This window comes from Oncorhynchus mykiss, chromosome 8 (genome assembly GCF_013265735.2).
Source record: "Oncorhynchus mykiss isolate Arlee chromosome 8, USDA_OmykA_1.1, whole genome shotgun sequence".
NCBI classification, from domain to species: domain Eukaryota; kingdom Metazoa; phylum Chordata; class Actinopteri; order Salmoniformes; family Salmonidae; genus Oncorhynchus; species Oncorhynchus mykiss.
In genome coordinates this window covers 38,583,428-38,603,843 of record NC_048572.1, presented here as the reverse complement: position 1 = coordinate 38,603,843, position 20,416 = coordinate 38,583,428, and the positions used below count along the sequence as shown (strand labels likewise).

General features: G+C 42.9%; 1 protein-coding gene across 9 annotated transcripts in view; it reads right to left on the bottom strand.

The window, feature by feature from the left end:
• LOC110530912 (utrophin) overlaps positions 1–20,416 on the bottom strand; it is a 169,406-nt gene that overhangs the window by 37,755 nt on the left and 111,235 nt on the right. For all 9 annotated transcript variants that reach the window (XM_036985449.1, XM_036985443.1, XM_036985446.1 and 6 more), the window contains exons 14-16: positions 10,748–10,914; positions 8,555–8,666; positions 5,123–5,259 (exon numbers count right to left, since the gene is read on the bottom strand). In XM_036985449.1, the coding sequence (XP_036841344.1) occupies positions 5,123–5,259; positions 8,555–8,666; positions 10,748–10,914 (416 nt within the window). The remainder of the gene's footprint in view (positions 1–5,122; positions 5,260–8,554; positions 8,667–10,747; positions 10,915–20,416) is intronic.

Genomic DNA, 20,416 nt, shown 5'->3' with positions numbered 1-20,416 from the left:
CGGGGCGGTAGTCGTTTAGCTCAGTTACCTTAGCTTTCTTGGGAACAGGAACAATGGTGGCCCTCTTGAAGCATGTGGAAACAACAGACTGGGATAGGGATTGATTGAATATGTCCGTAAACACACCAGCCAGCTGGTCTGCGCATGCTCTGAGGGCGCGGCTGGGGATTCCGTCTGGGCCTGCAGCCTTGCGAGGGTTAACACGTTTAAACGTTTTCCTCACGTCGGCTGCAGTGAAGGAGAGTCCGCATGTTTTGGTTGCGGGCCGTGTCAGTGGCACTGTATTATCCTCAAAGCGGGCAAAAAAATTATTTAGTCTACCTGGGAGCAAGACATCCTGGTCCGTGACGCGGCTGGTTTTCTATTTGTAATCCGTGATTGACTGTAGACCCTGCCACATACCTCTTGTGTCTGAGCCGTTGAATTGAGATTCTACTTTGTCTCTATACTGACGCTTAGCTTGTTTGATTGCCTTGCGGAGGGAATAGCTACACTGTTTTGTATTCGGTCATGTTTCCGGTCACCTTGCCCTGATTAAAAGCAGTGGTTCGCGCTTTCAGTTTCACGCGAATTCTGCCATCAATCCACAGTTTCTGGTTTGGGAATGTTTTAATTGTTGCTATGGGAACGACATCATCAACGCACGTTCTAATGAACTCGCTCACCGAATCAGCGTATTCGTCAATGTTGTTGTTTGATGCAATACGAAACATATCCCAGTCCACGTGATGGAAGCAGTCTTGGAGTGTGGAATCAGATTGGTCGGACCAGCGTTGTCAGACCTCAGCGCGGGAGCTTCTCTTTTTAGTTTCTGTCTGTAGGCAGGGATCAACAAAATGGAGTCGTGGTCAGCTTTTCCGAAAGGAGAGCGGGGCAGGGCCTTATATGCGTCGCGGAAGTTAGAATAGCAATGATCCAAGGTTTTTCCAGCCCTGGTTGCGTAATCGATATGCTGATACAATTTAGGGAGTCTTGTTTTCAGATTAGCCTTGTTAAAATCCCCAGCTACAATGAATGCAGCCTCAGGATATATGGATTCCAGTTTGCAAAGAGTCAAAGTTCGTTCAGAGCCATCGATGTGTCTGCTTTGGGGGGAATATATACGGTTGTGATTATAATCTAAGAGAATTCCCTCGGTAGATAATGATTGATTGTGAGGAATTCTAAATCAGGTGAACAGAAGGACTTGAGTTTCTGTATGTTGTTGTGACCACAACACGTCTCATTAACCATGAAGCATACGCCCCCGCCCCTCTTCTTACCAGAAAGATGTTTGTTTCTGTCGGCGCGATGCGTGGAGAAACCAGCTGGCTGCACCGACTCCGATAGCGTCTCTCCAGTGAGCCATGTTTCCGTGAAGCAAAGAACGTTACAGTCTCTGATGTCCCTCTGGAATACTACCCTTGCTCGGATTTCATCAACCTTGTTGTCAAGAGACTGGACATTGGCGAGAAGTATGCTAGGGAGTGGTGCGCGATGTGCCCGTCTCCGGAGTCTGACCAGAAGACCGCTTCATTTCCCCCTTTTACGAAGTCGTTTTTTTGGGTCGCCGGCTGGGATCCATTCCGTTGTCCTGGGTGAAAGGCAGAGCACAGGATCCGCTTCGCGAATGTCATATTCTTGGTCGTACTGATGGTGAGTTGACGCTGCTCTTATATTCAGTAGTTCTTCTCGACTGTATGTAATGAAACCTAAGATGACCTGGGGTACCAATGTAAGAAATAACACATAAAAAAAAAAACTGCATAGTTTCCTAGGAACGTCTTTAGAAACTTGAATGAGGATTCTACTATAAAGGAGGGGCTCATGAGACCTCTTTGAGTCAGTGGTCTGGCAGATTGCCTTGGTCTGATGACGCGCGCTCCCGACAGAGTTACCTGTCGTTCCAGTGCTTTTCTTCAGACATAGGAATTCTCCGGTTGGAACATTATTGATCTTTTATGTTAAAAACATCCTAAATGTTAATTCCATACATCGTTTGACATGTTTCTAAAGGACTGTAACGGAACTTTTCAAGTTTTTGTCTGGACTAAGTGCCTGCGCTTCATGAAGATGGATTACTGGGCTGAACACGCTAACAACAAGTGGCTATTTGGACATAAATGATGGACTTTATGGAACAAATCAGTCATTTATTGTCGAACTGGGACTCCTGGGAGTGCCTTCTGATGAAGATCATCAAAGGTAAGTGAATATTTATGGTGTAATTTCTAACTTCTGTTGACTCCAAAATGGTGGATATTCCTCTGGCTGTTTTGGGTTCTGAGCGCCGTTCTCAGATTATGCTCTTTTCGTAAAGTTTTTTTGAAATCTGACACAGCAGTTGCATTAAGGAGAAGTCTATCTTTAATTCTGTGAACAACAGTTTAATCTTAAACAATGTTTATGATGAGTACTTCTGCAAACTCTCCGGATGTTTTGGAATCAAAACATTACTGCAGGTAACGCGCCAATGTAAATATGCACAGTATCGAACAAAACATACATGTATTGTGTAACATGATGTCCTATGAGTGTCATTTGATGAAGATCAAAGGTTAGTGATTCATTTTATCTATATTTCTGCTTTTTGTGACTCCTCTCTTTGGCTGGAAAAATGTCAGTTTTTTTTGACTTGGCTATTACCTGACATAATTATATGTTGTGCTTTCGCTGTAAAGCATTTTTTAAATCGGACATGATGGGTAGATTAACAAGATGTTTATCTTTCATTTGCTGTATTGGACTTGTTAATGTGTGAAAGTTACATATTTCTAAAAACTATTTTTGAATTTTGCGCGCTGCCTTTTCAGAGGAATGTTGTGGAGGGGGGTTCCGCTAGCAGAACGCCTGCCCTAGAAAGGTTAACAATGTCTGTTAACAATGTTCTTTCCTCCCCTCTCCTCTCATCCTCTATCACCCTCTCCTCTCCTCTCCTCTATAAGTGGGGTAAACACATGTGCACTCCGACACCTTTCCTTGCTTGACAGACAGACAGAGAGGGTGCTGGGAACACAGAAACACTGCCATATGTTCAGGAGGAATTTCATTAGCCCGCGCTCGCTACTGCCGCCTCTGCTCGGGTTGACAGAAGTGTGTGTTTGTGTGTGTGTTTGTCAGAACGTGTACATCTCTGTGTTATTGTGTGTTATTGACTCCACACAAAAGTCTGAGTTAATGTGTTTTAAAATGAGTCCCCAAATGCACGCTCTCAAACTCCAACCCACACAACTCCTAAACTCATCAGACTCACTGCTAGAGTTAATGTAGTGTAAAGCCTTATCCTGAGCTCTCACAAATAAGGGTGGTGAACGACACATAACACAGCAAGGTAGGTGGCTCCAATGCGTCTTTCAAATTAACATATGTCTCTTTGTTAGAAATCCTATTTGTCGTGTAATGAAGGAAGAACAGGGAGGGAGTTAACAGTGTGTGTGATCATTTTTTGAATAGTCATATTTCTACAAGCCACCATTTTCTTTGCATCATTTTAAAGAATCCCTTCCCGATTTTCGACCTTTTCTCCACCTTTTAAAGGCATTTGTCAAGTACGCACCACTGCAGGTGGTACACTATATTTACTAAAGTATGTGGACACCCCTTCAAATTAGTGGATTCGGCCTTTTCAGCCACACCTGTTGCTGACAAGTGTATAATATCGAGCACACAATCATGCAATCTCCATAGACTAGCATCGGCAGTAGAATGGCCTTACTGAAGAGCTTAGTGACTTTCAATGTGGCACCGTCATAGGATGCCATCATTCAGATTTCTGCCATGCTAGAGCTGCCCCGGTCAACTAAGTGCTGCTATTGTAAAGTGGAAGTGTCTAGGAGCAACAATGGCTCAGCCGCAAAATGGTAGGCCACACAAGCTTACAGAATGGGACCACCGAGTGCTGAAGCGCGTAAAAACCATCTGGCTTTGGTTGCAACACTCACTACCAAGTCCCAAACTGCCTCTGGATGCAATGTCAGCACAATAACTGTTCGTCGGGAGCTTCATGAAATGGGTTTTCATGGCCAAGCAGCCACACAGACAAGCCTAAGATCAGAATGCACAATGCCAAGAATAGGCTGGAGTGGTGTAAAGCTCGCAGCCATTGGACTCTGGAGCAATGGAAATGCATTCTCTGGAGTGATGAATCACGCTTCACCATCTGGCAGTCCGACAGACAAACCTGATTTTGGCGGATGCCAGGTGTATGCTACCTGCCCCAATGCATAGTGCCAAGTGTAAAGTTTGGTGGAGGAGGAATAATAGTCTAGGGCTGTTTTTCATAGTTCGGGCTAGACCCGTTAGTTCCAGTGAAGGGAAATTTTAATGCTACAGTATTCAATGACATTCTAGACAACACTGTGCTTCCAATTATATGTAAACAGTTTGGTAAAGGCTCTTTCCTGTTTCAGCATGACAATGCTCCTGTGCACAAAGCGAGGTCCATACAGAAAAGGATTGTCAAGATTGGTGTGGAAGAACTTGACCCGCCTGCAGAGAGCCCTGACCTTAACCCCATCGAACACCTTTGGGATGAATTGGAACACCGACTGCAAGCCAGGCCTAATCGCCCACATCAGTGCTCGACCTCAATATCAATGATTTTGGAATTAGAATTTCGACGAACAGGTGTCCACATACTTTTGGTAATGTATTTTATGTCTTAGGCACAGAGGGAGGAAAAGCAAGTGTGTGTGTGTGTGTGTGTGTGTGTGAAGGAGAGAGAGGGAGAGAGAGACGTACAAAGATACTGATAGAGGAGGATATATCAAAAAGGGGTGAGATAAAGAGATGTGGGGAGAAAGAGAGACATTCGTTGAAGTTAATAGTTGATGGAGACAGAGAGGGGGACATAACTCACACCTCCCGCCACCTGACTCTAGCATCTGCATAATCTGCAATAGTTAAACACCATTACTGAGGATTTATGTGTGTCTGAGCGAGCGACCAGCGTAAATCCAGACAGACTCACTCCACAGCAGAGCAGCAACCCTGTGCTACAGCTCTGTGCTACACAGGAGATAAATTGCCCGAGTCTGCCAGAGGGTATAACGCTCCGCAGACAGGTAAATAAGCACACAGGGAGTGTAAATTAAAGTCTTGACAGGAGGGCAACACAACGAGACCATCCCTTCAAGACACTTACATCTCCATATTGTCTCCATCAAGAACAGTCTGGACTGGTAAATATCCCAAACGGGGGTGCTTGGCAAAGTACTTCTTGGAGCGGAACTTGTTTTTCAGCACCTTGGTGAAATCACGCATGTCCTCACCTGACGTGGTCTGGAGGAGAGAGAGAGAGGAGAAAGATTGTAAGACGGAGAGGAGGAAGTGTGTGTTAAATGTATGTTTTTTTTCTGGCTGTGTTCCTCGTTAATGGGTTAATTAGCAACCAAATTTCAAATCAAATCCAATTGTATTTGTCACGTGTCGAATACAACAGGTGTAGACCTTACCGCGAAATGCTAACTTACAAGCCCTTAACCAACAATGCAGTTCAAGAAATAGAATTAAGAAACTATTTACTATTTACTATTAACTAAAGTTAAAAATAAAATAAAAAGTAACAATAAAATAACGAGGCTATATACAGGGGGTACCGGTACCAAGTCAATGTGCGGGGGTACAGGTTAGTTGAGGTAATTTGTTAATGTACTGTAGGTAGGGGTAAAGTGACTATGCATAGATAATTAACAGCAATTGGCTGCAGTGTAAAAACAAAAGGGGAGGGGGTGTCAATGTAAATAGTCCGGGTGGCCATTTGATTAATTGTTCAGCAGTCTAATGGCTTGGGGGTAGAAGCTGTTAAGGAGCCTTTTGGATATAGACTTGTTGCTCCGGTACCGCTTGCCGTGCGGTAGCAGATAGAACAGTCTATCAATTGGGTGACTGGAGTCTGACAATTTTTTGGGCCACATTTTTTGGGACACTGCCTAGTATATAGGTCATGGATGGCAGGAAGATTGGCCCGAGTGATGTACTGGGCTGTACGCACCACCCTGTGTAGTCGTTGATGCAACAAGTCAGGATGCTCTCGATGGTGCAGCTGTATAACTTTTTGAGGATCTGGGGACCCATACCAAATATTTTCCAGAGGGTAAAATATTTTCTTCACGACTATCTTGGTGTGTTTGAACCATGATAGTTTGTTGGTGATGTGGACACCAAGGAAACTCTCGACCCAATCCACTACAACCCGGTCAATGTTAATGGGGGCCTGTTTGACCCTCCTTTTCCTACAGTCCACAATCAGCTACTTTGTCTTTCTCAAATTGAGGGAGAGGTTGTTGTCCTGGCACCACCTCCAACCAAAAGGATGTCTCATAGTTATCGGGGATCAGGCCTTCCACTGTTGTGTCATCATCCAACTTGATGATTTTGTTGGAGGCGTGCTTGGCCACGCAGTCGTGGGTGAACAGAAAGTACAGGATGGGACTAAGCACACACCCCCGAGGGGCCCCAGTGTTGAGGATCAGGGTGGCAGATGTGTTTTTGCCTACACTTACCACCTGGACACGGCCCATCAGGAAGTCCAGGATCCAGTTGCAGAGGGAGGTGTTTAGTTCCAGAGTCCATAGCTTTGTGCTGAGCTTTGTGAGCACTTTGGTGTTGAATGTCGAGCTGTAGTCAATGAACAGCATTCTCACATAGGTGTTCCTTTTGTCCAGGTGGGAAAGGGCAGTGTGGAGTGCAATAGAGATAGCATCTGTGGATCTGTTGGGGCGGTATGCAAATAGGAGTGGGTCTAGGATTTCCGGGATAATGGTGTTGATGTGAGCCATGACCAGCCATTCTAAGCACTTCATGGCTACCGACCTGTATGCTACGGGGTGGTAGTCATTTAGGCAGATTATCTTTGCTTTCTTGGGCACAGGGACTATGCTTGAAACGTAGGTATTACAGACTCGGTCAGGGAGAGGTTGAAAATGTCAGTGAAGACACTTGCCAGTTGGTCCGTGCATGCTTTGAGTACACATCCTAATAATCCGTCTTGCCCCGTGGCCTCATGAATGTTGACCTGTTTAAAGGTCTTGCTCACATTGGCTACGGAGAGTGTGATCACACATTCTTCCGGAACAGCTCGTACTCTCATGCATACTTCTGTGTTGCTTGCCTCAAAGCGAGCATTAAAGGCATTTAGCTCGTCTGGTAGGCTTGCGTCACTTGGCAGCTCGAGGCTGGGTTTCTCTTTGTAATCCGTAATAGCTTGCAAACCCTGCCACATCCGACGAGCATCAAAGCTGGTGTAGTAGGATTCAATCTCAGTCCTGTATTGAAGGAGTTTTCACATAGGCTGAGCACTTGTTGGCATCTTTTCCTTCTCTCCGAGGTACGACTCATCCCAAACCGTCTCAATTTGGTTGAGATCAGGGGATTGTGGAGGCCAGCTTATTTTATGGAGCACTCTATCACTCTCCTTCTTGATCAAATAGCCCTTACACAGCCTGGAGGTGTGTTGGGTCATTGTCCTGTTAAAAAACAAATGATAGTCCCACTAAGCCCAGACCAGATGGGATGGCGTATCGCTGCAGAATGCTGTGGTAGCCATGCTGGTTAAGTGTGCCTTGAATTCTAAATAAATCAGATTTCACTGTGTCACCAGCAAAGCAACCCCACTCCACAATACCTCCTCCTCCATTTTTTACAGTGGGAAATACACATGCGGAGATCATCCTTTGACCTACACCGCTTCTCACAAAGACATGGCGGTTGGAACCAAAAATCTCAAATTTGGACTCCAGACCAAAGGACAAATTTCCACTGGTCTAATGTTCATTGCTCGTGTTTCTTGGCCCAAGCAAGTCTCTTCTTATTATTGTTGTCCTTTAGTAGTGGTTTCTTTGCAGCAATTCGACCATGAAGGCCTGATTCACAGAGTCTAAATGCTGTGAAGCATTTATTTTGCCTGCAATTTCTGAGGCTGGTAACTCTAATGATCATAGCCTCTGCAGCAGAAGTAACTCTGGGTCTTCCATTCCTATGGCGGTCCTCATGAGAGCCAGTTTCATCATGATGTTTTTTGACTGCACTTGAAGAGACTTTCAAAGTTCTTGAAATGTTCCGTATTTCTTAAAGTAATGACGGATTATCGTTTCTCTTTGTTTATTTGAGCTTTTCTTGCCATTATATGGACCTATTATCTCCCTACCTTGTCACAACACAACCGATTGTCTCAAACACATTAAGAAATAAATAATTTCCACAAAATAACTTCTTAAGGCACACATGTTAATTGAAACGCATTCCACACACCTCAAGCTGGTTGAGAGAATTCCAACAGTGTGCAATGTTGTCAACAAGGTGGCTACTTTGAAGAATCTCAAATAATATAAAAATATATATTTTGACTTGTTTCACACTTTTTTGGTTACTTCTTGATTCCGTATGTGTTATTTCATAGTTTTGATGTCTTCAATACTATTCTACAATGTAAAAAATAGTTTAAAAAACCCTTGAATGAGAATCTCTCTCTCTCTCTCTCTCTCTCCTGAAGTTGATGTAGCTGGCAGGACAAGTTGCAAAACTAGTGATTTGTTGAATGAGGTTGCACAGAGGTGTGTGTGTGTGTGTTCCTCACCGGCGTGCAGTACTCCACCATAGGGTAGTTGAGCTTGTGGCCCTTGGCGGTTCGTCCAGAGAAGAAGCAGCTCTGACACACGTCATAGTTAAAGTGCTTCAGACTGCGATACCTAGGGAAAAACAAGATAATAAGAGTAATGATTCCGTCAAACAGATTCCTCCATTTCCCAATCTTGTATATGCTATCGCAATTCCAGGGCCTCCTGTCATCACGTTCTCTCTCCAATCCATCTGCTAAGATCGAAATGAAGCACCTGCAGCTCTATCCCAAAACACCTTTTCATTGTACTCAAATCAGAATATATAAGACATTCGTAAGACAACTGTATATTAAGATGGACCAAATTCATGCGCAACATCACAAGTCTTCCATCCCTCTGCTTCTCTCTCCTCTACCACAGCCAAGGTGATTTGAGTGATGACAGAGCCCGTAGCAATGCATCAGACAGTAGAGCACAGTATACCACACGTCCCACTACACAGCAACCTTTTCATTAGCCTTGACACAGACGCCCACCAATTAATGACCCTGTGGGTCCATAATTTCTACTTTGTAATAGTCCCTCCCTCCCTCCCTCCCGACAGACAGACAACCAAGGGAATGTGTTGTGTCAAATGTCTTCTAGTGTTTCACTCAGACATTCTCTAGCTGGTGTAACTACTTAGTGAGTAACCAGAAATACAAAACACTAGACATTAGATTCTGGCTAGCATGGTGTTGTGTCTTATTCTGCTCGCATTCTGTGACTGATGTCAGATCCCCTCGCCATCAAAGGCAGAACAGGAGAGTTAAGTGAATAGTTGTAAAAGAGGATGACAGCAAACAATAGTGTTTAGCCTGTGTACATCTCTGAACTCAGCTCATCACAGGGAGGTCTTTGGAATCAGAAGAGTGTGATTATGTTAAACTACTGACATATCAGCCGGCGGTGTTGGTTCATTTGTGTGAAAGAGACCTTTAGGAGTCTTTTGAGACCCCCAGTATCACAGGGGTGGTCTGTTATGCACTGTTTGTGGATGTCTGCGTCTGTGTGTGTGTACGTGCGTGTCCAAGCGCGTGTGATTATAGATGTCCTCCTCCAGTTGGTATTTAGTCAGAAGTTTATGATCTGCTGACATTTAGATAAATGCCTGCCCTCCAGAGCAGGCCTGCCCTTTCTGCCTTTCTGCTCTACTCTACTAGAGCAGGAAGACCAGCATGCATGAGCCCACTGTGTGTGTGTGTGTGTGTGTGTGTGTGTGTGTGTGTGTGTGTGTGTGTGTGTGTGTGCGTGCGTGTAGGGGGGGACAAAAATAGATAAGATCTTCCTACCGTGGAAAAGAAAATATCTGTCTATTAATTTAAAAATCACCCTGATTAACTCTTTAGTCTTATCCGAGTTGAACTATTTGCTCATGGCCTGGCGACATTTTTAAATTTAATGAGCACATTTTTTTTCCCCTTTAATTTGGAATGGCAAGCCAGACAAAATTAAGTGTGCCTATTTATATAATGACCTTAAATCTGAACTGGTTTTCTGAAAGATTAGTATGTCTCAAAATGCCTTAAAATTTCCCAGATTGACTGAACTTCATGCCTTAAAGCAATGATGGACTGTTATTTCTCTGTGCTTATTTGAGCTGTTCTTGCCATAATATGGACATAGTCTTTACCAAATAGACCTAACTTCTGTATACCAACCCTACCTTGTCCATATGTGATATTTCATAGTTTTGATGTCTTCGCTATTATTCTACAATGTAAGAAAAAATAATTAAAAAATAAAGAAAAAGCCTTGAATGAATAGGTGTGTCCAAATTTTTGACTAGTACTGTATGGCAAAACAAACAAAATATAAATATGTATGTTTAAGTTGGAAGTAGAAGCCTAAGTGTTGTTGTCCATTTGTTTACTCCAATTAGGGATTCATGTCAGGGTTACGGGAAAATAATAAAGGAAATATATATATTTTTTAAAGATATATAATTTATATATATACTGTGGGGAAATACATTTCCAAAAAATATATGGGGGATTGGAAATTACGCAGACAATTAAATTGATGGAAACCACTCTATCTGCAACCAATCTATCTGCAATTTTAAAGCTGATCTACCGCCCCCCCAAAAGAAAAAAAAGAAAAAGGAACTAACATCAAAGTTGCTGTGTGTGTTCACATTTGTGCCTATATGCGTTTGTGTGTATTTTTACCTGAACCCTACAATGGGACACTCTTTACAGATGTTACACTTGGCCTGGTGCTTGGCGGTCTCAGCAGCCGCCACTCTATGTAGCACAGGAAGCCACACCACAGACTGGGGCTCCAGTCTCATCCAATCAACAAACTGCCTGGGCTCCAGCTCCACCTTATTGGTCACCTGGACAGGAAGAGGAGAGAGGAATTGGAGATTTCAAGTCAAAGTGAATTCAACAACTAGGTTGAATCCAAAATGTCACTCTATTCCCTATATACAGTGGGGCAAAAAAGTATTTATTCAGCCACCAATTGTGCAAGTTCTCCCACTTAAAAAGATGAGAGATGAGAGGCCTGTAGTTTTCATCATAGGTACACTTCAACTCTGACAGACAAAATGAGAAAAAAAATCCAGAAAATCACATTGTAGGATTTTTAATGAATTTATTTGCAAATTATGGTGGAAAATTAGTATTTGGACACCTACCAACAAGCAAGATTTCTGGCTCTTACAGACCTGTAACTTCTTCTTTAAGAGGCTCCTCTGTCCTCCACTCGTTACCTGTTTTAATGGCACCTGTTTGAACTTGTTATCAGTATAAAAGACACCTGTCCACAACCTCAAACAGTCACACTCCAAACTCCACTTTGGCCAAGACCAAAGAGCTGTCAAAGGACACCAGAAACAAAATTGTAGACCTGGACCAGGCTGGGAAGACTGAATCTGCAATAGGTAAGCAGCTTGGTTTGAAGAAATCAACTGTGGGAGCAATTATTAGGAAATGGAAGACATACAAGACCACTGATAATCTCCCTCGATCTGGGGCTCCATGCAAGATCTCACCCCGTGGGGTCAAAATGATCACAAGAACGGTGAGCAAAAATCCCAGAACCACACGGGGGGACCTAGTGAATGACCTGCAGAGAGCTGGGACCAAAGTAACAAAGCCTACCATCAGTAACACACTATGCCGCCAGGGACTCAAATCCTGCAGTGCCAGACGTGTCCCCCTGCAGTACATGTCCAGGCCCGTCTGAAGTTTGCTAGAGAGCATTTGGATAATCCAGAAGAAGATTGGGAGAATGTCATATGGTCAGATGAAACCAAAATATAACTTTTTGGTAAAAACTCAACTCGTCGTGTTTGGAGGACAAAGAATGCTGAGTTGCATCCAAAGAACACCATACATACTGTGAAGCATGGGGGTGGACACATCATGCTTTGGGGCTGTTTTTCTGCAACGGGACCAGGACGACTGATCCGTGTAAAGGAAAGCATGAATCACATTGTAAAAATCCTACAATGTGATTTTCTGTCTGTCATAGTTTTAAGTGGGAGAACTTGCACAATTGGTGGCTGACTAAATACTTTGTTGCTCCACTGTATAGTGCGCTACTTTTGACCAGGACCCAGAACAGTGCACTATACTGGGAACAGGGTGACATTTCAGGCACAGCCCTAGTGTCAGACCTATATTCCTTACCATTTACAGAGGTATTAAATCCTTTTACACCTCGAGATCGCTGCTGTCCAAAATACAGCAAACACACCTGACCTTTCAGTTGCCACGGCTACCCACAAGGTCAGTGAGTAAACACAGAGGGAAGAGAGAGACTATACAGACATGCCTGGTGCCCAAAAAATATTACGCATTTTGCGCAGCGAGAATTGAGTGAGTACGAAGGGGGTCCACATCCTGGAGTCCACATCAAACGTACAAAACATGACAAAGTACAGAACAAGAGTTATAAATTGGAAAGACACCAAGAGACAACAAAAACACAAATGTTTTTTATCTGTTTTTTTAAGTTGAACTCGCTTGAGGAACCACGACATGGCTCTATACAGTTGAAGTCGGAAGTTTACATACACTTAAGTTGGAGTCATTAAAACTTGTTTTCAACCACTCCACAAATTTCTTGTTCACAAACTATAGTTTAGGCAAGTTGGTTAGGACATCTACTTCATGCATGACACAAGTAATTTTTCCAACAATTGTTTACAGAAAGATTATTTCACATAATTCACTGTATCACAATTCCAGTGGGTCAGAAATGTACATACACTAAGTTGACTGTGCCTTTCAACAGCTTGGAAAATTCCAGAAAATTATGTCATGGCTTTAGAAGCTTCTGATAGGCTAATTGACATAATTGTAGTCAATTGGATGTTTACCTGTGCATGTTTACCTGTGGATGTATTTCAAGGCCTACCTTCAAACTCAGTGCATCTTTGCTTGAAATCATGGGAAAATTAAAAGAAATCAGCATAGACCTCAGAAAATAAATTGTAGACCTCCACAAGTCTGGTTCATCCTTGGGAGCAATTTCCAAATGCCTGAAGGTACCACGTTCATCTATACAAACAATAGTACGCAAGTATAAACACCATGGGACCACACAGTTGTCACACCGCTCAGGAAGGAGACGCGTTCTGTCTCCTAGAGATGAACGTACTTTGGTGCGAAAAGTACAAATCAATCCCAGAACAACAGCAAAGGACCCTGTGAAGATGTTGGAGGAGACAGGTACAAAAGTATCTATATCCACAGTAAAACGAGTCCTATATTAACATAACCTAAAATACCGCTCAGCAAGAAGGAAGCCACTGGTCCAAAACCAGCATAAAAAAGCCAGACTACGGTTTGCAACTGCACATGGGGACAAAGATCGTACTTTTTGGAGAAATATCCTCTGTTCTGATGAAACAAAAATAGAACTGTTTGGCCCTAATGACCATCATTATGTTTGGAGGAAAAAGGGGGAGGCTTGCAAGCCAAAGAACACCATCCCAACCATGAAGCACAGAGGTGGCACCATCATGTTGTGGGGGTGCTTTGCTGCAGGAGGGACTGGTGCACTTCACAAAATGGAAGGCATCATGAGGATGGAAAATGATGTGGCTATATTGGTCGCAAATGGGTCTTCCAAATGGACAATGACCCCATGCAAACTTCCAAAATGTGGAAAAATAGCTTAAGGACTACAAAGTCAAGGTACTGGAATGGCCATCCGAAAGCCCTGACCTCATTTGCATAGAACATTTGTGAGCAGAACTGAAAAAGTGTGTGCGAGAAAGGAGAACTACAAACCTGACTCAGTTACTCCACCTCTGACAGGAGAAATGGGCCAAAATTCACCCAACTTATTGTGGGAAGCTTGTGGAAGGCTTCCCAAAATGTTTGACCCAAGTAAAACAATTTAAAGGCAATGCTACCAAATACTAATTGAGTGTATGTAAAATTCTGACCCACTGGGAATATGATGAAATAAATAAAAGATGAAATAAATAATTTTCTCTACTATTATTCTGACATTTCACATTCTTAAAATAAAGTGGTGATCCTAACTGACTTAAGACAGGGAATTTTTACTACGATTAAATGTCAGGAATTGTGAAAAACTGAGTTTAAATGTATTTGGTTAAGGTTTATGTAAACTTACGACTTAAACTGTATACAGGTAAGAGACTACAGCTACAGTTTCAGATATTTTCTAATTTTTGAAGAAAGTTGCTTATATTGCAAGTTAAATCATACTGTTAGCTAGCTGTCATTATATGACTGGGTCGCTAACTACCATTGTTATCTCAGAATGCCATTTCACATTGCTAGTTATAGCCTTAACTAGCTAAATAGCGAACATTGAAACTATATGCTTAACTTTAGCTAGCACTCTATGGTTTGGGATTATGCTTAATTGTCTAGCTAGTTAGCTAGCTCCAGGTATAATCAAAAGACACCAAGATAAAGTTGACTGTTAGAATTTACCTAATAATGACGCATTAAAAAATTATATTACGTTTTACATTACATTTTCTTTTCATTAACTTATATTATTGTTATTTTGTTGTTTGCAGGTGCACTATCCTTCTGACCCAATGCACGCAGGTCCCATCTACTTTTTCACTCTTAAAAATGTGGCTTGTTCTGTGTCTGCTGTGCAGGAATGCCACAACTGACTTGCCTAGTTAAATAAAGGTCTAAATCATATAAAATACCCACTTCTTCGGGATAGGGGGCAGTATTTTCAGGTCCGGATGAAAAGCATTCCCAAAGTAAACTGCCTGTTACTCAGGCCCAGAAGCTGGGATATGCATATGCATAGTGGTTTTGGATAGAAAATACTCTAAAATTTCTAAAACCGTTCAAATAAAATCTGTGAGTATAACAGAACTGATTTGGCAGGCGAAACCCCGAGCACAATCCATCCAGGGAAATTTTGTTTTTAGGTCATTGTGTTTTCCAATGCTCTTCTATGGGAATCCTGATTTATTAGGGCCCAGATTGCAGTTCCTATGGCTTCCACTAGATGTGAACAGTCTTTAGAAATTGGTCGATGTTTTTCTTTTGAGAAATGAAGAAGTAATGCTGTTTTTTGTACGTGTCACTCTGAAGGTCTCTAGTATTTTGATGCGCGTGTACAGGAGCACACTCTGTGTTATTTTTCTTCGGTATTGGAAACTGTTTATCCCGTCTTAAATTTTATTGATTATTTACATTTTAGGATACCTGAGCTTGGATTTGGAACGTTGTTTGAAATGTTTGGACCAGGTTTTCAGGTAATTTATTAGATACTTTGTAGTCATGTTGGAATCGGTGTATTTCTGAATCAAACGCGCTAAATAAATTGTCATTTTTGGGATACAAAGAAGGAATTTATCGAACAAAACTACCATTAATTTAGTCAATGAGGCATTTGAGATGGCAAAAAGATGAAGATCTTCAAAGGTAAGGCATTTATTATATGGCTATTTCTGACTTTTGTGTCGCATCTGCCTGGTTGAAAAATTATTTTAATGTGTTTGTTTGAGGGGGCTGTCCTCAGATAATCGCAAGGTGTGCTTTCGCCGTAGAGCATTTTAAAAATCTGATAGAGCGACTGGATTAACAAGAAGTTAAGCTTTATTTTGATGTATTACACTTATTATTTCGTGAATGTTGAATATTTATATTTCTGTAGTTTAAATTTGGTGCTCTGCAATGTCACTGGATGTCGTCAAATCAATCCCTCTAACGGGATTTGAGCGGGATTTGCACTTAAGGGATCCCTTAAGCTGCGGCTGGCAAGGAAGAGAGCAGCACGTCTTCATTGTAATCAGAGGGCTAAGAGTTGAGGAGAGATGACTGCATCACTTCTGTTTATACAAAACATTAATGTGTTGACATATCCAAGACAAACTGCCTATAGCTCAGACCCTGAAGCAAGGATATGGATATTATTGGTACCATTTGAATGGAAACACTGAAGTTTGTGGAAATGTGAAAGGAATGTAGGAGAAAATAACACAATAGATCTGGTAAAATATAATACAAAGAAAAAAACATCTGTTCTTTTTTGTGCCATCATTTATTTTTCCAGCCCAGGTGCAATTTAGTTAATTTTGGCCACTAGATTGCAGCAGTGTATGTGCAAAGTTACAGACCGTTCCAATGAGCAATTGTATTTCTGTTAAAAATGTTGTATCACGACTGCCCAAATATGCATAATTTGTGTATTATTGAGTTCTCATGTTCAGAATGGTGCACTCTCCTCAAACAATAGCATGGTATTATTTCAATGTAATAGCAACTGTAAATTGGACAGTTCAAATCAAAGGTAATTTGTCACGTGCGCTGAATAGAACAGGTGTAGCCATTACAGTGAAATGCTACAGGCTCTAACCAATAGGTAAGTAAAGAAATAAAACAACAGTAAAAAGACTGAAAAATAACAGTAGCAAGGCTATTAACAGTATCGAGGCTACATACAGACACCGCTTAGTCAGGCTGATTGAGGTAGAATGTTATTGTAGATATGGTTAAATTGACTACGCATATATGATGAACAGAGAGTAGCAGTAGCGTAAACGAGGGGTTGGCGGGTGGTGGGTGGTGGGTGGCGGGACACAATGCAGATAGCCACGTTAGCCAATGTGCGGGAGCACTGGTTGGTTGGGCCAATTGAGGTAGTATGTATATGAATGTATAGTTAAGGTGACTGTGCATATATGATAAACAGAGAGCAGCAGCAGCGTAAAAGAGGGGTTGGGGGAGGAGGGGGGCACACAATGCGAATAGTCTGGGTAGCCATTTGATTACCTGTTCAGGAGTCTTATGTCTTGGGGGTAAAAACTGTTGAGAAGCATTTTTTTATCCTAGACTTGGCACTCCAAAACCGCTTGCCATGCGATAGTAGAGAGAACAGTCTGACTGGGGTGGCGGGGGTCTTTGACAATATTTAGGGCCTTCCTCTGACACCACCTGGTGTAGAGGTTCTGGATGGTAGGCAGCTTAGCCCCAGTGATGTACTGGGCCGTACGCACTACCCTCTGTAGTGCCTTGTGGTCGGAGGCTGAGCAATTGCCGTACCAGGCAGTGATGCAACAAGTCAGGATGCTCTCAATGTTGCAGCTGTAGAACCTTTTGAGAATCTCAGGACCCATGCCAAAACTTTTTAGTTTCCTGAGGGGGAATAGGCTGTGTCGTAACCTCTTCACGACTGTCTTGGTGTGTTTGGACCATTCTAGTTTGTTGTTGATGTGGAATTCAAGGAACTTGAAGCGCTCAACCTGCTCCACTACAGCCCCGTCGATCAGAATGGGGGCATGCTCGGTCTTCCTTTTCCTGTAGTCCACAATAATCTCCTTAGTCTTGGTTACGTTGAGGGATAGGTTGTTATTCTGGCACCTCCATGCCAGGTCTCTGACCTCCTCCCTATAGGCTGTCTCGTCGTTGTCGGTGATCAGGCCTACCACATTTGTGTTGTCTGCAAACTTAATGATGGTTTTCGAGTCTTGCCTGGCCATGCAGTCGTGGGTGAACGGGGAGTACAGGATGGGACTGAGCATGCACCCCTGGGGAGCTCCAGTGTTGAGGATCAGCGTGGTAGATGTGTTGCTACCTACTCTCACCACCTGGGGCTGGCCCGACAGGAAGTCCAGTATCCAGTGGCAGAGGGAGGTGTTTAGTCCCAGGATCCTTATTTTAGTGATGAGCTTTGAGGGTACTATGGTGCTGAATGCTGAGCTTTAGTCAATGAATAGCATTCTCACATAAGTGCTCCTTTTGTGCAGGTGGGAAAGGGCAGTGTGGAGTGCAACAGAGATGGCGTCATCTGTGGATCTGTTTGGACGGTATGCAAATTGCAGTGGGTCTAGGGTTTCTGCTTGAAACATGTTGGTATTAGAGACTTAATCAGGGACATGTTGAAAATGTCAGTGAAGACACTTGCCAGTTGGTCAGCACATGCCCGGAGCACACGTCCTGGTAATCCGTCTGGCTCCGCAGCCTTGTGCATGTTGACCTGTTGAAAGATCTTACTCACGTCGGCTACGGAGAGCGTGATCACACAGTCATCCGGAACAGCTGATGCTCTCATGCATGCCTCTCTGTTTGGGTTGCCTCGAAGCGAGCATAGAAGTGATTTAGCTCGTCAAGTAGGCTCGTGTCACTGGGCAGCTCGCGGCTGTGCTTCCCTTTGTTGTCTGTAACAGTTTGCAAGTCTTGCCACATAAGACTAGCTTTGGAGCCGGTGTAGTATGATTCAATCGTAGCCCTGTATTTACGCTTTACCTGTTCTATGGTTTGTTGCAGGGCATAGCAGGATTTCTAAGCTTCCGGGTTAGAGTCCTGCACCTTGAAAGCGGCAGCTCTACCCTTTAGCTCAGTGCAAATGTTGCCTGTTATCCATGGCTTCTGCTTGGGGTATGTACGTACAGTCACTGTGGGGACAACGTCCTCAATGCACTTATTGATAAAGCCAGTGACTGATGTGGTGTACTCCTCAATGCCATTGGAAGAATCCCGGAATATGTTCCAGTAGGTGATAGCAAAACAGTCCTGTAGTTTCAATTCTGCTTCATCTGACCAGTTTTTTATAGACCGAGTCACTTGTGCTTCCTGCTTTAATTTTTGGTTGTAACCAGGAATCAGGAGGATAGATTTGTGGTTGGATTTACCAAATGGAAGACGAGGGAGAGCATTGTAAGCGTCTCTGTGTGTGGAGTACAGTTGATATAGATTTATTTTCCCTCTTGTTGCACATTTAACATGTTGATGGAAATTAGGTAGAACTGATTTAAGATTCCCTGCATTAAAGTCTCTGGCCACTAGGAGCGCTGTCTCTGGGTGAGTGGTTTCCTGTTTACTTATTTCCTTATACAGTGTGGTCTTAGTGCCAGCATCTGTCTGTGGTGGTAAATAAACAGCCACCAAAAGTATAGCTGAAAACTCTTGTTGTGTGGCCTGCAATTTATCATAATATACTCTACTTCAGGCGAGCAAAATCTAGAGACTTCCTTAGATTTCTTGCACCAGCTGTTGTTTACAAATATGCACTGACCATCCCCCACCCCCCTCATCTGACCCCTCCCCCCCCACCACCACCACGACTGGGGTGTGCTGTTCTATCTTTCTGGTGCAGCGTATATCCCGCTAGCTGAATATCCATGTCGTCATTCAGCCACGATTCTGTGAAACATAGGATATTACAGTTTTTGATGTCCCATTGGTAGGATATTCATGATCATAACTCATATAATTTATTGTCCAATGATTGCACGTTGGCGAGTATTATTGACAGTAATGGCAGCTTTCCCATTCGCCTTCTGCGGGTTCTCTCGAGGCATACGGCTCTCTGTCCTCTTTACCTGCGTCGCTTCCTCTTGCAAATAACAGGGATGTCGACCCTGTCAGGTGTTTGGAGAATGTCCTGTGCGTCGTGCTTGTTGTAGAAAAAATCTTTGTCTAATCCTGTCCTGATACCCAGAAGCTCGTTTTTTATGGAAACGTTATGTACAAAATAAGTTTCAAATATTGCCAAAAAATAACAACACAATTGGTTGGGCACCCGTAAAACTGTTGCGATTGCTTCCGGCGCCATTTTGCAGCAGTTAGATTAACAAGAATTTAAGCTTTCTGCCAATATCAGGTATGTCTATATCCTGGGAAATGTCCTTGTTACTTACAATCTCATGCTAATCGCATTAGCCTATGTTAGCTCAACTGTACCATGGACAGGACACCAATCCCGAAGAAGCTTCTTTGGGACAAGGGGGCAGTATTTAGTAGCTTGGATGAATAAGGTGTCCAGAGTAAACTGCCGGCTACTCAGGCCCAGTTGCTAATGTATGCATATTATTAGTAGATTTGGATAGGAAACACTCTGTAGTTTCTAAAGCTGTTTGAATGATGTCTGTGAGTATAACATAACTCATATGTCAGGCAAAAACCTGAGAAAAATCCAACCAGGAAGTGGGAAATCGGAGGTTTGTAGTTTTTCAAATGATTGCCTATCGAATATACAGTGTCTATGGGGTCATATTGCACTTCCCAAGGATTCCACTAGATGTCAACAGTCTTTAGAACCTTGTTTGATGCTTCTACTGTGAAGTAATGGGGAATGAGAGCTGAATGAGACAGAGGTCTGGCAGAGTGGCATGAGCTGATCACGCGCGCTCACGTGAGAGTTAGCTGCGTTCCATCGCATTTCTACAGACAAAGGAATTCTCCGGTTGAATCATTATTGAACATTTATGATAAAAACATCCTAAAAACTGATTCTATACTTCGTTTGACATTTTTCTACGAACTGTTATGACTTTTCGTCTGAACTTTCGCCTTAGACTTGCTCTCGCGTCGTGGGTTTGGATTGTGTACTAATCGCGCGAACAAAAAGGAGGTATTTGGAAATAAATGAGGGACTTT